The sequence below is a fragment of the Tamandua tetradactyla genome, chromosome 24 (assembly GCF_023851605.1).
Source record: "Tamandua tetradactyla isolate mTamTet1 chromosome 24, mTamTet1.pri, whole genome shotgun sequence".
In the NCBI taxonomy this organism is placed as follows: Eukaryota; Metazoa; Chordata; class Mammalia; order Pilosa; family Myrmecophagidae; genus Tamandua; species Tamandua tetradactyla.
In genome coordinates, this window is record NC_135350.1 from 20,839,590 (window position 1) to 20,856,954 (window position 17,365).

Genomic DNA, 17,365 nt, shown 5'->3' on the forward strand with positions numbered 1-17,365 from the left:
GACCCGGATTCAATTCCTGGACCATACACCCTCCAAAAACATTCAGAAATGGATAGCACAATGCTACCTGATTGTATCACTATAATATAAGTACACTGAATGAAGCTAAATGTGTGATTGAGGGAGAAAAGCTGCAGCATGTAGGAAACCCAAAGGAAAGATAGCAGATGAAGACTGAGATGGTATAATTTAAGATTGCCTAGAGTAGACAATGATTCTGATTAAATGTACAAATAAAAATTGTTTTTGCATAAGGGAGAACAAATGAATGTCAACATTGCAGGGTATTGATAATAGATGGTACATTGGGAAAAGTACAATCTATGTAAGCTAGAGTCTATAATCAACAGTATCACTGTAATATGCATCCACTGAATATAACAAAGGCATTATGCCAAAACTAAATGTCAACAGGTGGGAGTATGGGGGAGGGGTATGGATTCTTTGTGGGAAAAAAGAAATGTCTTGATATAGATTATGGTGGTGAAGGTATGTCTGTACCCTTAAGCTTGATTGTATGATGTGTAAATAAAACCGTTTTAAAATGAACAGAAAGAAACAAATGCTAAAGAAAACGTGGAGAAAGAGATGTACCCATTCACTGTCTGTAGGAAAACTGAGAGGCGTAGCCCCTTGGAGGGCAGTGTTGTAGTTCCGCAGGAGGCTACGTGTGGGATTGCCATATGATCTTGAAACCCCGTTGCTCAGTATGTATCTGGAGGAACTGAGTATGGGGACAGGAATGGACATTTGCACACTGGTGTTTATGGACTGGAGAGAAAGGAGGAAATATTCAACTTCCCCATTTGGAGAATTTCTGATATTTTCTCAAGTAGTAGGGACAATCAATTCAATAGACCAAGCCCTCGATCTTGGGGTTCAAAATTATGAAACAAATTCCTTCAAGGAATAAGGCTATTCCTTATTATACTTAAAATTAGGCCTAAGAGTCAACCCCAGAGAACCTCTTTTGTTGCTCAGATGTGGCCTCTAAGGCAGGTCAATTCACTGTCCTCCCCTACTATATGGGACATGACTCCCAGAGGTATAAATCTCCCTGTCAACAAGGGAAAGAAATCCCAGAATGAGCTGAGCCCTGGAATCAAATGATTGAGAAAGTTTTCTTGACCAAAAAGAGCAAAGGAAAAATGAGACAAAATACAGTTTCAGTGGCTGAGAGACTTCAAACAGAATCAAAAGTTTATCTTGGAGGTTATTTTTATGCATTATATAGATATTCCTTTTCAGTTTATGGTGTATTGGAGTGGCTGGAGGAAAGTACCTGCAACTGTTAAGTTGTGTCCCAGTAGCCTTGATTCTTGAAAATGATATATAAAGATTTAACTTTTACAATGAAAATAAATAAATAAATAAATAAATAAATAAATAAATAAATAATAGGGGGACAAAGGATAAAATTAATTGGGTAGATGGAAATAATAGTGGTCAGTAAGAGGGAGAGTTAAGGGGAATGGTATGTATGAGTTTTTTCTTTTTTCTTTTTATTTCTTTTCTGAACTGATAGAAGTGTCCTAAAAAATTATGGTGATGAATACACAACTATGTGATGATATTGTGAGTCATGGATTTTACACCATGTATGGAAAGTATATGTGTGAAGATTTTTCAATAAGAATATTAAGAAAAAAAAGAAATACATTGACAAACAACAGCCTGTTGAGAAGAAGACAACAAGGACAATATGGCATATGGTGTAAAGCATGAAGTGTTATTTCATATGAAGTAAATAATTAAAAGATATACTATACAGGCCATAATTAAATATCTGAAGGGCTGGCATTAAAAGATAAGTCTCATTCAAAGGGAAGAGCAAAGACCAATGTATTGAAGGTAGAGAAAAGCTGTGTTTATTAGAAATCGTCATATGCAAGCTACTACTGTTTCACCTTTGTACAACCTGTTTCACCCTTTTGTTTTTAGAGACAATGAAGAACAATGTATTTTAATGTAAGGCATAATATGCCTTTTATTAACATGTCTCTTTATTTGCTTTGTGTTGTTTTTTGCCTTAGTCTTCTGAAGATTGAAAGAAACACTTCATGTATTTATGTGTTAAGCACCGAGATGTATATCATTACAAACTCTGATTACATATACACTATCCATCCAACAAAAAGCCTGACAAAAGTCCAATGTGAGTAGTTGGTCAGCTGGTGATACAGAGGAAGTGTAGCATTTAAACTAGTGATTCTGGATCGGGAGTCATTGTACTATATCTGTGGGAGGCATTTGGAAAAGCGTCACAATACCTCTATTTTCATAATAAGTGGGAGACACTATTGGCATTTAATGGGTATGGGCCAGGGATGGTCAACATCCTGCAAAGTCTGTGAGACTATTCTTACCACACAGAAAAAAAAAAAAATTTGCTGCCCCAAATCCCAAGAGTCGCTGTATTAGTTAGGGTTCTCTGGAGGAACAGAATGAACAGGAAATATTCATAAATATCAAATTTATAAAAGTGTTTCCTGTAACCATGGGGACATAGAGCCCAAAATCTGTGGCAGGCTGTGAAGCTGGTGATTCCAATGGATGATCTAGACGAACTCCACAGGAGAGGCTCGCCAGCCGAAGCAGGAAGAGGGCCTGTCTCTTCCTAATCCTCCTTAAAGGCTTCCAGTGATTAGATTAAGCATCTCTCATTAAAGAAGACACTCTCCTTGGCTGATTACAAATGGAATCCTCTGTATATGTAGCTGACATGATCATGATTTAATTCTATGAAATGTCCTCATAGCAACAGACAGGCCAGCACTTGCCCAACCAGACAAACCAGGTGATCAACTTACCACCACTTGGCCAAGTTGACACATGAACCTGACCATGACAGTCCACCCCTTGTCAACTTGGCAACTATTCACATCACCTTAAACCATACCTAATTTCTAAATAAAAAACAATAAAACACACATTTTTCCTTTCACCTAACAATACTCAACTGTCCTGCATAAAACTGGAAACACATTATATCTCTCCAGAATAGAGTGCAAGTCCTTGGGTAATATTCATTCTTAAGCTTGATATCTTACAACTTCAATAGTATAACATGAACAAAACAGCATTACAGTCCTCATTTCTATAACTTATCATGTGGTCATAGTTCATATTTATCACTGTCATCTTCCACTATCCATTCCATACTCCTTTACCCCTCAACAAGCACTTCAGCTGGCCGTGTCTTTGCCTGGTGGGGTGACCCAAACCTTCATTCCTGAAGTTTCAGAGCCATTGGTAGTCCTACCTGGATTGGGTTATTGCAGTTTTCCATTGATTTTAATAACAGGACATGGTAGTGCTAAAAGATGCCCTAGGGGATCTCCTACATTCCAGGAAAACACTTCTTTACCTCCATTGTGTAGTTGCAGTCCTGTTTCCTCCTGATAGTCAGGGTCAATCACCCCGGCCAATAATGTAATCCCCTTCTTGGCTTGTTGATCCAGGGGCATGAGTAGCCTAAAGTGACCAGGTGGAAGTCTTAGATTCCAGTTCAATGGAATCATTATTGTTTCTCTTGGTGGAAGTACTCCCCTTTTTCAAACTAAAATCTGTAGGCCAGCAGAGCTCAGGGTTGCAGGGAGAGGAAGCAAAAATTTGCCTAGTGGATCACTAGGGGTAATAGTGGTGCCACTCCCATTTCCACACCTTGGTTCCTGAACTCATGGATCCTGGCTATGGTAGAAACAGCACCATACAGCAGTCACTGATACAGAGCATACACCACTTCCTGGGGAACATTACCCCAGCCCTTCAAGGTATTGCCACCTAGTTGGCACCATAATTGAGTTTTCAAAAGGTCATTCCACCGTCCTATCAATCCAACTGCTTCTGGATGATGGGGGCATGGTAAGACCAGAGAATTCCATGAGTGTGTGCCCATTCCCACACTTCATTTGCTGTGAAGTGTGTTCCTTGATCAGAAGCAATGATGTGTGCAATACCATGATGATGGATAAGGTATCTGTAAGCCCATGGATGGTAGTTTTGGCAGAAGCATTGTGTACAGGGAAAGCAAACCCATATCCAGAGCATGTGTCTATTCCAGTTAGAACAAATTGTTGCCTCTTCCATGAAGGGAGTGGTCCAATGTAATCAACCTGCTATCATGTAGCCGACTGACCACCTCGGGAAATGGTGCCATATCAGGGGCTGAGTGTGAGTCTCTGCTACTGGCAGATCGGGCACTCAGCAGTGGCTGTGGCTAGGTCAGCCTTGGTGAGTGAAAGTCCATGTTGCTGAGCCCATGCATAATCTCCTTCCCTACCACCATGACCACTTTGTTCATGAGCCCATTGGGCAATGGCAGGAGTTACTGGGAAAAGAGGCTGACTGGTATCCACAGAACAGGTCATCTTATCCACTTCATTATTAAAACCTTCCTCTGCTGAAGTCACCCTCTGGTGCACATTCATGTGGGACACAAATGTCTTCATGTTTTTTGCCCACTCAAAGTTCTATCTGCATACATCTTCCCCAGACGTCTTTGTCACCAATTTTCCAATTATGGTCTTTCCAAGTCCCTGGTCATCCAGCCAAACCATTAGCAACAACCCACGAGTCAGTATACAAACACATCTCTGGCCAGTTCCCCTTCCAAGCAAAATGAACAACCAGGTGCGCTGCTTGAAGTTCTGCTCACTAGGAGGATTTCCCCTCACCACTGTCCTTCAAGGACACCCCAGAAAGGGGTTGTAGTGCTGCAGCTGTCCACTTTTGGGTGGTACCTGTATATCGTGCTTAACCATCTGTAAACTAGGCCCAAGTTTTCTCTTCCTGCATCAATTCACTGTAAGGAACTCCCCAAGGGGCCATTGTTCTGGTCTGGGAAAGAGAAGGTAACATGGCTGGAGTGGAGACCATGGGCATTTGGGCCACTTCCTCATGTAACATACTTGTGCCTTCAGGACCTGCTCTGGCCCTATCTCATATACTCCATTTCCATTTTATGATAGAGTGCGGTTGCACACGCCCAACTTTATGGCTTGGTGGGTCAGACAACGACAACACCCAGTTCATGATAGGCAACTCAGGCCTCATGGTAACTTGGTGGACCATGGTTAAGCGTTCAGTCTCTACTAAGGCCCAGTAGCAGGCCAAAAGCTGTTTCTCAAAAACAGAGTAGTTGTCTACAGCAGATGGCAAAGCTTTGCTCCAAAATCCTAAGGGTCTACATTGTGATTCTCCTATAGGCGCCTTCCAAAAGCTCCTGACAGCATTTCTATTTGCCACCGACATTTCCAGCACCATTGGATCTGCTCCCCCAATGTTCTAGTTTACTAGCTGCCAGAATGCATTATATCAGAAATGGAATGGCTTTTAAAAAGGTGAATTTAATAAGTTGCAAGTTTACAATTCTAAGGCCATGAAAATGTCCCAATTAAAGCAAGTATATAAAAAAGTCCAAATTAAGGCACCAGCAAGATGTTACCTTCACTCAGGAAAGGTTGATGACGTTCAGAGTTTCTCATCAACTGGAAAGATACATGGTGAACATAACGATGATGTCTGCTAGCTTTCTGTCTGGGCTTCTTGTTTCATGACGCTCCCCCAGGGGCATATTCCTTCTTCACCTCCAAAGGTCTCTGACTGCGTGGGTCTCTCTGCTTCATGGTCTCGTGACTCTGTCGATGCTCTAAAAAGGGACTCTCTCCAAAATGCTTCCTCTTTTAAAGGATTCCTGTAAACTAATAAAGACCCACCTGGAATGTGTGGAGTCACATCTCCATCTAATCAAAAAGTTAGTTGGGTGTGTTACATCTCCATAGAGATAATCTAATCAAAAGATTCCAGCACAAGGATGCTCCTAGGAAATTTGAGATTGAGAATATTTTCAACTTTGACATTTATTAAAAATCAGTTTTTAAAGAATATTTCATGATATGGGAAATGATTTCACATACATTTTAAAACAGTACAAAACCTATAAATGGTATGTTTTAAATTTTGATTTCAAATGATATGCTATAGATGGAAAGTAAGGAGAAAAGAGAAAAAAAAAGCCAGCATGTTTAAATAGTGTTGAAATTACTAGTAATTTTATTTCTTTTTGTGCTTCCTATAATTTATAAATTTTCACGTTAAACAGATATTACTGATACTCTTTATTATCAAGAAAGAAATATAGTCATTGTAATGTTAAAACAATATTCAGAGTTTTTTTAATCCTGGAACCTGAAATATTTATACTTATTAAAGTATTAGTGTAGAATTTCTAAATTCAAAATAAAAATCATGGGTATAATAAACTAAAACATTTTTTTTAGTTCTTTTCAAATTAAAGTATTAAGTTTCCTGGGTTAAAATTTAGGTGCTCCTATCTTGAATGATATGCAGTAGTCTGCCATAGTTCACAAAGTCACAAAAACAAGAGACATTTTCCTGGAGTATCTCTTTTTCTAAAACATTTGGAGGAAAAATTACAAATGTTTTTGCTCTTGAAAGGTTTTGTTATATACCTTGTTCTAGTTTGCTAGCTGCTAGAATGTGATATACCAGAAACTGAATGGCTTTTAAAAGGGGGGATTTAATAGGTTGCTGGTTTACAGTTCTAAGGCCAAGAAAATGTTCAAATTAAAGCAAGTCTATAGAAATGTCCAATCTAAGGTATCCAGGGAAACATGCCTTGATTCAAGAAGGCCGATGAAGTTCATGGTTTCTCTCTCAAGTGAGGAGGCACATGGTGAACACAGTCAGGATTGCTCTCTCATCTGGAAAGGTATGTGGCGAACATGGCGTCATCTGCTAGCTTTCTCTCCTGGCTTCCTGTTTCATGAAGCTCCAGGAGGCATTTTCCTTCTTCATCTCCAAAAGTCACTGGCTGATGGGCTCTCTGCTTTGTGGTGATCTGGCATTCTCCCCTCTCCTAGACTCTCCCACATTCTCCAAAATGTTTCCTCTTTTATAGGATTCCAGTAAACTAATCAAGACCCACCTGGAATAGGTGGGGACATATCTCCACCTAATCCAGTTTAACAGCCACTCTTGATTGAGTCATATCTCCGGGGAGATGATCTAATTAAAGTTTCAAGCCTACAGTGCTGAATAGGGATTAGAAGGAACCATTCCTCCCACAAGGTTGATTAGGATTAAAACATGACTTTTCTAGGGCACATAAACCTTTCCAAATTAGCACATACCTACATATGTAAAACCAGGAAAATTATGCCTGTCCGATACCTGAAGATAGGAAGGAGGTATGAAAAAGCTAGAAGAATAGAAAAAAAATTATGTACAGGGAATGTTTGGAAATCTTGTGCATTTCTAAATATTGCAGCCATCTCAAAGTAAAATGAAGAGCAGCTGCCTTGAAAAAGGGTTATGCCATTTCATCGGGTCCATTGGTGGGACTTGTCTTTCCTATAGGATAGCTTGCATGGTTTCTCAAAGGCTCTTCAACGGTCCCTGGTGTCATCTTAAAAATCCATGACTTAATTTTTTATCATAACAATAAAAACTGGTTCCTTCAAATCAGTTTGTCTTCCTGCCAGTTGTGTTCAATCAGATGTTTGTCTACAAAAACAAGAGAGTGTACTTTATTCCAATTTCCTCTGCAGCAAGTTTTAGGTAGCAAAAACGTTTGGGGAACTTGCTCTAGAGGAATATGGACTAAGTAGGAACTTTAGGAAACCTAATGTCATTCTCATTTTTTAAAACAAAATAATTTTACATTCTATTTTTCAATGAGAAACATGTCAGTTATTAAAAACTGGAATTTGAAACCAGTGAAAATCGACAAGATAATGAGGAAAATTCAGCATCTCCTGAAATTACCAAGAGCTATGACAGATGGAGTGGTCTCTGAGAATTACCATGGTGGATGGTGGACTTGGCAGCAAAAAATGGTTATGAGATCACTGAGATCTGGATTCTCATCCTGGCAAATAGCTTGTGTGACAATACCAGGATTGTTGCGAGGATTAAATAATACACATAAGGGTACATAACATCTGTAAAGCATTAAATAAATATAATGTGATTAAAATATTTGCCCTTGGGAGCACTGTATGATTTGCTCAGAGCTCCTGCCTAATGTCTGTGTAAAAATCATGGAAATGTTACTAGAGAAGTTATAGGGGATCGGGTAGGGAGAGGTGAAATTATCAATATCTTTTTCAGTTTAAGGAAATAACCAAGCTGAATGTCTTCTTTTAATGTAGGAACGGTTGATACCCCGTCTCTGCAAGAGCGAATACAAGCCAATTCAAATCCTGAAGAGGTATATTTCTCCTATTTTCAGTGTGTTGAAATCTTTCGGTTAAAAAATACCTCTTCTTTAATATCAACTTCCGATCTGGGTTTTATTATAACACTAATAGTTTGAGTAGCTTGGGGGAAAGAGTCACCGTAACAACGGTTGATCCACAATTAATGAGATTATTGTGTATCATACACGAATAAGGAAGGCAGCAAGTCAGTAGATTCCTTTTGCCTTTGACCACCTGAGGGAGTTGCAAGTGAAGTATGCACTTCAGCTCACATTGCTCATGTCCGGTATGATCTCTGGTCATAGGCGTTGACCGATTTTCTGAAAAGACAGAAGACGGGAAGATTTGCAACTGCCGAAGAAGTAGCCCTGCTCTGCGTCTATTTGGCATCTGATGAAGTAAGCACTTTTCATCTCAGGGAATTTATTATCCTGAATCACATTTAGCCACCATTTGCCCATCAAAATAATGCCAAAATAATTTAGAGAATTTATGGTATATTTATACTAAGATGCTGCATTTACAAAATAGGAATAAACTTTTATTTAATTCACTCGAAGAAAGGTGACTTTGATCTGAGCCACTGACTTCCTCATCCAAACTTAACATATCACAAAAGCTTATAATGAATGAAATGGATGACTGAAAAAATGAAATTTCTCAATTTTCTGAGAGACAATTGCTGTCAAAAGTTACAAATGGAGGAATCCTGATTAATGTGACTTAAGAAATGGACCTCCAGAATTATGAGAGCTTGAGGTGAAATGAGAAGAGAGTTAACTAGCTTTGTGTTCAGAGAACACAGAATAGCACGTTTTTAGCATCACTGATGAATTCTTTAGAATTCCACTGGCTCTCTTTTTCCATTAATTCTCACTTGCCATCATATATGGAAATTCCTATTCTGTCTGCTTTCTGCTGTCAGTTATTCCTGAATAACTACTGCATATTTTTAAAGGTCATACAGCAAGAAACGGGAACCGTATTATAAGGGACAGCACAACAGAACATCCTGTTTTATATCATATCCTTGAACATTACATGACCAGGAAACTGTAATGTATGAGGAAAAGGAAAAGAGGGTATGAGTGAGAGGGGAGGTAGGCTATTGATCAGTTAGCTCCTCTTTACACCGACTTAGGCAATGTCAAGTAGTGGATGAGTGTGACAAATACAAAGATTGAAATTCTTTCTGTGACAAAGCAGTTACCACTTCTCAGTACTATTAACAACAATTTTTAAAGGGTGGGAAATTTCTCTGACTCCTTGTCTTCGGAAGAGCTGGGGGTGCTGCTGAGAAGCAAAATTTAACCTTGTTTAGCCAAAGCTTAGGTTACCAAATTTTTGGAAAAGTTTGGCTTGAAATGCAACAAAAGGACTTTTGGCTTTTTAGAAGGGACCAGACAAGTCTATATATGTAACTGAGTTTGCCATTTAAAGGAACTCATGGGGGTTGGGATCTTTTTATTTGGTTAAATGATCAATAACCAATCCCCTAGTTTATTTACTTATATGTTCAGTTTTCACATAATGAATTTCTTAACGTTTCTGCACTCATATTATGATGTCTTTCTGCCTCTCCCACTGTCTCTGGCTTTAGATGAATTTAAAATTAATGGTACAATTGTGAGTCTTAATTATCCATGTTTAAGTTATAAGATCTTTAAACTTCTCCATAAGGATCATTTCAACTTAGTTCTTTGGAAAATTATAACTTCTATGGGGAAAAAATAGTATTTTTCTTTTTTTACAATCCTGCAACTTTTTACAATTTGCAAAGATTTGGATGTTTAAAACTAGTATAGGGCAGGCCATGGTGGCTCAGCAGGCAGAGTTCTCACCTGCCATGCTGGAGACCTGGGACCTGGGTTCAATTCCTGGTGCCTACTCATGCAAAAAAGAAAAAAAAAAAAAAAACTAGTATAGAATTTGTTGCTAGCTTATAGTTATAATGATACTTATTATTCATATAAATTTAAAAATTACATTTAGGGCATTTCAGAACCTAAAATTCCCTGTGTATATTGATCATTTAAGTATATAATATCTTTTTTTAAAAGACCTGTTTGGTAATTGATGTGTCTACTTTGTAACTACACAATTATGTTCAAAAGTTGATTAGTGACATAGTCTGGCAGAATGGATTAAAAAACAGGACCCATCTATATGCTGTCTCTACTCAAAGGACATGAGGGCAAGGACACAAACGGACATTTGCACACCAATGGTTATAGCAGCATTATTTACAATTACCAAGAGATGGAAACAGCCAAATGTCCATTAACAGACAGGTGGCTAAACAAACTGTGGCATATACATAAGATGGAATATTATGCAGCTGTAAAACAAAATAAAGTTATGAAGTATGTAACAACATGGATGGACCTTAAAAAAAAGTTGATTAGTGGCATGAAAACTCATCTAGTTTTGAATACTAGCGAGCTTCAAAATGAAAATGGGATATCTTGGCCCACCCTTCATCCTAATTTTAGTAATGGCTATCCATTGCCACTTCTTAATTTTCTGATTCTGGGACCAAACACCAAACAGACTCTGCTTAGAATATGACATTTAGACATAGCCAGAGCCATTTAGCTACAGATCATAGGAACACTCAGCATTTCTAAGTAATTAGTACTCTAATTCAGAATTTTCCTAAAATCTATTTGCTAAGTGAGGTTTCCTGTTAATAATGAGAGTAAATTGTTTAGTATTCCCAGCCATAAAAACATTTTTAGAAACAAGTTGTTAAGCCTGTTTAATCATTCTGTCTCCTTGTGTTTATCACCGCAGTCTGCCTATGTAACAGGTAATCCTGTCATCATTGATGGAGGTTGGAGTTTGTGATTTCAGGATCTGACTGCAGGGAAAGCAGGCTCTTCCTAACCACATGGGACCTGGATATCAAGAAAACTCACAGATCATCTCCTTCCTATTAAGGACATTTTAATTCCCTCTGCTAAGAGTAGTCATGAAAAAAAACTTTTTAAATGAAATCATTGTTCACAAGAGTCTGACTCTTTAAATATATTCATCTTTTCCTGCTCCTTCTAAAATCATTGTAGGTAAATGAAGTAAAAGATAATGAATTCACTGCAAGAGAATAGTTTTAAAAATAAACTTCAGATGGCCATATCTTGAGTGCCGGTCTCCTCTTCTTCCTCCCCATACGACACCACCTTCTCCACCAACTACCAATCCCTGGGCTCCATCCAGTTGCCCAGCCACCGGGTCTGGCCGACCAGTAGCATGGCCAGTGTCTATGTGGGTGTTTGCAGCTCAGGCTCCTGGGTTTCTGTGTCCCAGTCCTCTAGCTTCCGGGGCAGCTGGGGGAGCAGGGGTCTGGCTGTGGGTGGCTGGGGGTCTGGCGGGAATGGAGGGCATCCAGGGCGAAAAGGAGAACATGCAGGTTCTGAACGACTGCCTAGCCTTGTACCTGAACTGGGTGAGGAGCTTGGAGACTGAGAATCAGAAAGACTGGAGGGCAAAATTCGGGAACACCTGAAGAAAGGACCCCGGGTCAGGGATTGGGGCCACTACCTAAAGACCACTGAGGAACAAAGGGCTCAGATCTTTTAAAATTCTGTGGACAATGCCCACATCCTTCTGCAGAATGACAATGCCCTTTTGACTGATGATGACTTCAGAGTCAAGTATGAGACTGAGCTGGCCATGCGACAGTCTGTGGAAAATGACATCTATGGGCTCTGCAAGGTCACTGTCAACACTAACTACTTGGCTGCAGCTGGAGATGAAGATGGAGGCTCTAAAGGAAGAGCTGCTCTTCATGAAGAACCATGAAGAGGAAGTAAAGGGTCAGCTCTGGGCTGACCTTGGAGGTGGATGCCCCCAAGTCTCGGGACTTCAGCAAGATTATGGCAGACACCCGGGCCCAGCATGATGAGTTGGCTCAGAAGAACCGAGAGGAGCTGGACAAGTACTGGTCTCAGCAGATTGAAGAGAGCACCACAGTGGTCACCTCTCAGTCTGCAGAGGTAGGAGCTGCTGAGACGACCCTCATGGAGCTGAGACTTACTGTCCAGTCCTTAGAAACTGACCTGGATTCCATGAGAAATCTGAAGGCCAGCTTGGAGAGCAGCCTGCGGAGGTGGAGGCCCACTGTGCCCCGCAGATGGAGCAGCTCAACAGGGTCCTGGTGCACCTGGAGTCAGAGCTGACACAGGCTGGGACAGAGGGGCAGCACCAGGCCCAGGAGTATGAGGCCCTGCTGAACATCAAGGTCAAGCTGGAGGCTGAGATCGCCACCTACCGCCACCTGCTAGAAGTCAGGGAGGATTTCGGTCTGAACAGCAGCAACTCCATGCAAACGAGCCGCAAGACCACCACCCACAGGATCATGGTCAGCAAAGTGGTATCTGAGCCCAGCGACACCAAAGTTCTGAGGCATTGAGGCGCTGAGGCAGCAGATGCAGGGCGCCCTTTGGGAAACGGGTAGCCAATAAAAACTTCTACATCTTCAAAAATAAAATAAATTTCAACTTGTAAGCATATGATATTAAAATGTGAATATGGGGCGGACCACGGTAGTTCAGCAGGCAGAGTTCTTGCCTGCCATGCCGGAGACCCAGTTCGATTCCTGGTGCCGGCCCATACAAAAAAAAAAAAATGTGACTATGAAGGAAAATTTTCTTTTAAGGAAAAAGAGTATTAATTTTTACTTTATTTCTATTTTTCAATACTCAACTATTTCATACAATTTTGCGGTAAGTCCACCTATGGATTCTCTTTTAAATATTTTACACTATTATAAATGAACACAAAAGGTAGGGACTTTGACTTCAATAACTTGGAGTAAATGTTTATATTTCTTAACTCAGAAATATATCATTGAGCTGTTAAATAATTTAAAAAATCAAGTATTTCTACTCAATGAATGTTATCACTTATAATTAAGCACTATTTTTGTAGTCTAACTAAACAATCCTTATTAAAATAGGCAGAGATATTTGACATAGGCCTAAGAAATATATGATTAGCTAAATGGCCATATTATCAGTTTGAGGGATATTTTCTAGATTAAAAATAAATAATTAAATCAGTCCTAGGATAACTGACTAGTAAATAGTTTCTGAATAAATACAAGTATACCATAAAACAGGTAGGTAGAAAAAATAATATTCTTGGAGTTATATAATTAAAATAAGATTTTCAAGAAAAAGTTTAAAGTCATGGATGATAATTCTATAATAGACTTTCAGGGAGAAACTGTTTTTTTCCTTTTTTTTAATTCAGCTTTAGGGTTTTATGTTTACATTTTGTTTACTGTCTCTAAAGACTAAATGGTATGGTGGAAAAATAGATTCTAAATAAATAAGTAATATTTCTTATCATTTTCTCCAAGAATCTTAATATAGCAAGGAAAAATTTGAAATGGAAAAGGAAAGGATAACATTTAAGTATGAGAAAGAATATTATACAGTTGATGAAAAGGAGTTAAAATTCACAGTGAAGGTATTTTAGCTAACATTTCAGAAGAATTTATTGATTATAAGATTTGGTTTGGGATTAGGGACAAGCTGTTTCACTACTGGATCACAATGGATTGGTTTGTGACCAAGACATTAACCTAGTTTTCTGATTTATGAAATTAGAGACAGACTAAATAATGTGGGTTTCTTTTGGTACATCATAATCAAGATAATTTTATTAAGTGAATTTATGGAGCATTGAAGCTTATAATAAATCATGAAGTTCTTTATGCTCTGAGCAGATAACGTTGAGGTATAGCTATGAACAGCTGAATTTTAAGCAAAACACTAGAAGAAGTCTACAAAAAAAAATAGATTCTAATATAGCAAATCCCTCTCAAAAGTTTTGTCAGAACTATAAACTATAAAACATTATAAATTAAAAAATAAAATAAAATCCCACCAAAAAAATTCAGTGTTCTCCAGTCATGTGGATCATCATATCAGGTGATGTATCAATGAAGATCATATGACTGAAAAATAAAGAAAAAAATATATATCATTCGTGTTGTAGGAGGAAGCTGGATGTCAGTAAAACTTTTGCAAGCTTTAGTAGCCGAACAGTTCAGTTTAGGAAAATAATCGTTTCTTAGATGTAAAGAAGGGTATATTAGAGGAAGGAACCTAGACTCACCCATTCCACTCTACGAGGAAGGAACTGAGAGAGGAAGAGTGGTTTGTGCCTGGTGGAGAAATTTACTTCAGGACAGTCCTGCTAGCCTGAAAATCGGTGATTAATATAAATCATGGACACTTGCTTAAAGTGAAAAACAGGTAAGAAAAATTTTATTTCTGAAGAAAACAAAAATCACCCTAAAGGGGCGCACGCGCGCGGAGACACACATACAATTAGAGTGGGTAATAGAGGAAAGGAAGACACAGAAATGTGAGAATTCAATGAAAAAGAATCAAACGCTGATGTTATGGTTAAGATCCAAGAAAATACAGCAAGAAGGGCAAGCGTTACAGAAGCGATTAAAGGGGGGAGGAAATTTACAAGGTCTTTTTTTTTTTTTAATCTTACCGTTGAATTCTCATCTGAAGAAAGAATCCTGTTTTCCCACCGCACCTAAGACACATGTAAAAATACAGCTAAAAGGTGGAATGAAAATACAGAATTTAGAAGTTGGTTTGGGGAACGATAAACAAGAAATTGGTTGTCGGGCTACACTCTCCGACTCCTGAAGACGCCAGCGCTGCGCTTTCTCGCCTGGTCGGCAACCGCTGGGAAACCTTTCCTGGGAGCGTCCCGCGGGAGCGTGCTCCTCCAGACATCAGAGGCTGGAGAAGCAGCCAGCGCGCACAAACAACTGAAGCGCGGTGCCCGCCCCAAGATCCCGGGAAGCGGGCCCAGTGCTGAGTCCCGCGGGATGGACGAGTTATAGGCCAGACACCACTTGCCTGGGAGAAGCAACGTGCCCCCAGAATTGCGCGTGGCCCTGAGCCGGCGCCGCCGAAACCTGAAACCCGCGGACCGCTCCAAACTCCGACCCATCAGGGCTCGTTTTCCGGCCTCCTCCGGCGCCGCGAACCCAGGCTTCTCTGCTTGAGGCTGCGCGGTTGGTGTGCAGGGAAGGCGTGGTCCGCAGCTCCCTGTTATCTGCTCTCATCTCAGCCTCCGGCTCCTTCTGAGGCGCTGCGCCAACCGGGGAAACCAGCGCGCTGAGGTCGGTTCCGGCTTCCCCGCAGACCTCTTTTAGCCCATTTTCAAATCGATCGGTCATAACCAGGTCGCCCGCGCCGGAGACCGTGAAGTGAGTGGCCCCGGGAAAATCCTAAGGGTAAATAAAACCCGCGGCCTAGCAGGGCTAGAGACTGGGAGTCAGGACCCACCCCGTGCAGTTTTATACCCAAAGACTTTTTGTATAGTTGCTTTGTTGTTACCTGTTATTAGGAGTAGGATTTTCTAGTTTGCTTTTGTTTTCGTTTTCAAATAAGCAATAAGCAAGGGGGTGTGAATTTTGTGAACTAGGTTAGCACCTCGGAGGAGCAGGAACATCTGTGCCTTTTGAACATAACCACCTGCGCAAAGCCCAGTTTCAAGGCACAGCTTTTATAGTTATCTGACATCAGCTTGTTATCTCACCCTTGTCGCACCCTGGACACGTGGGTGATGCGTTGCTTTAAAAAATTAATCTCAGGAAGTCACCCTTTCCTTTAGCTTTCCATCAGGAAATCGACACCACCAGCTTCCAGCAGAGTAAATATCTTTACCAGGTCAACCTCTCTTCTCACTGAAAGACTAAAACCCCTTTTCTGTAATGGGGCCTCCACTTTGACAGTTAATACTGCTACCGGTGCTCTCTAGAAATTCTGGTCTACCATTTCTCTCAAAGTCAAGAATGAAACATTTTAATTCAACAAATGGCTGTGTGTCTTATCTGTGCCAAGCAGGCCTGGGCACAGGAGGTACAAATATGAATTACATAGTTTCCACCACTCAGGAGCTCTACATCTGATGATCAAAATATACTTTACAAAGTAATTAGGTACTGTGTGATTCAGGCTATACTAATTAATCGAGCAAAGTGACTAATTTGCATAATATATTTTGTAGCATATTAAGGTCTTTAGAATTATGACCCTGTTGACTACATTTTTGCCATTTTTCTAGGACTTTCATAGAATTATAGAAAGAGTGGAAGAGAGACAGTGATTTAGGACTAAATCCTGGGGCCCATACCAAAGTTGCTAATGCTGGATGTGGAAGTTTGGCATTCGCATCCATTCTCCCCTGCTTCTAGTGAGCCTTCTTGTCTGGCAGAAACTGGAAACAGAAACATTTCCCCAACTCCCAGCTGAAGTTCTGGATGCAGAGTTAGGATCTGGTAAGTAGATGACTTTCTGAGATTACAAACTAGGGGTGGGGGGGGGAGGTAGAGGCCACCTTCCTGCTACTTTTGGCTGTTTTCTGCTGGCAGGGTATGTAGAGGAGATCCAGTGTCCAAGTTCCAGCATTTGAGGGTATTGGGAGTCACTTACAGGAGTGGTGACAGCGGACTCAGCCTTGTGGGATCACCAGCTCTATGGTAGTTAAGATATAATTAAAGGAGGTGGTGAACACATTCTGTGTTCCCTCTCCAAGCAACTTCCAGATCCCAGCTCCTATGGATCACAGTTATAGGGAGTTCTTGAACTCTATAGTCCCTGTAATGCGTCCTGATTGTGGCAAAAAAAGAGTATATTCCATGGTGGTTCAGTTACCACTGTTCTAGAAACCATTCCTGGAGGTCCAGCCAGGATGCTGTACTTACAGCTCTTTCAGCAATCTTGTGAATACTTACTTCCCTATATAAAATCCTTTTCTGTTTAAAGTTCCTGGAGTGGCTTCTGTTTTCTGCACTGACTGTGATTAAAATGCTATGTAACCTGCAAGAGTTACCTAAACTTAATCTCTTTAGACTTTAGTTTCCTGGCATGGGAAGTGAAACCAGGAATTTGGTCTAGGGGCTGCAGTAATTTGAATGCCTTTCCTTGGACTATGTCCTCTCCAGTCTCCACAGACCCCCGACACTTCTTTTACCTGCCTGGCCCTTGAAGCCACTGGGTTTGATATCCATAGGCCAGATTATCTCTAACATCTCTTGCTCTCCAAGTATAATGTGAAATATTTCTTCATTTAAAATAGTTATATTTCTGTTCTGAGTGATGAAA

The 17,365-nt window shown here is 40.1% G+C and overlaps 2 protein-coding genes and 1 pseudogene across 6 annotated transcripts in view; all 3 read left to right on the top strand.

Annotated features, from left to right (window-relative positions):
- BDH2 (3-hydroxybutyrate dehydrogenase 2) overlaps positions 1-11,357 on the top strand; it is a 45,048-nt gene extending 33,691 nt beyond the window's left edge. Inside the window, exons 8-10 of one of the 2 annotated variants that reach the window (XM_077142659.1) lie at positions 8,175-8,233; positions 8,528-8,620; positions 11,016-11,357. In XM_077142659.1, coding sequence (XP_076998774.1) covers positions 8,175-8,233; positions 8,528-8,620; positions 11,016-11,069 — 206 coding nt within the window. In that variant the 3' untranslated portion in view covers positions 11,070-11,357. The remainder of the gene's footprint in view (positions 1-8,174; positions 8,234-8,527; positions 8,621-11,015) is intronic. The other variant, XM_077142660.1, reaches the window with a different exon arrangement.
- LOC143668598 (keratin, type I cytoskeletal 18 pseudogene) lies at positions 11,194-12,689 on the top strand (annotated as a pseudogene).
- A 1,559-nt stretch (positions 12,690-14,248) lies between these two features.
- Positions 14,249-17,365, top strand: part of SLC9B2 (solute carrier family 9 member B2) — a 63,288-nt gene continuing 60,171 nt past the window's right edge. The window contains exons 1-2 of one of the 4 annotated variants that reach the window (XM_077142663.1): positions 14,249-14,485; positions 16,326-16,539. The gene's annotated coding sequence lies outside the window, so the exon portion shown is untranslated. Of the gene's footprint in view, positions 14,486-15,003; positions 15,493-16,325; positions 16,540-17,365 lie in introns of those variants that run through there. The other 3 variants (XM_077142662.1, XM_077142661.1, XM_077142664.1) reach the window with 3 other exon arrangements.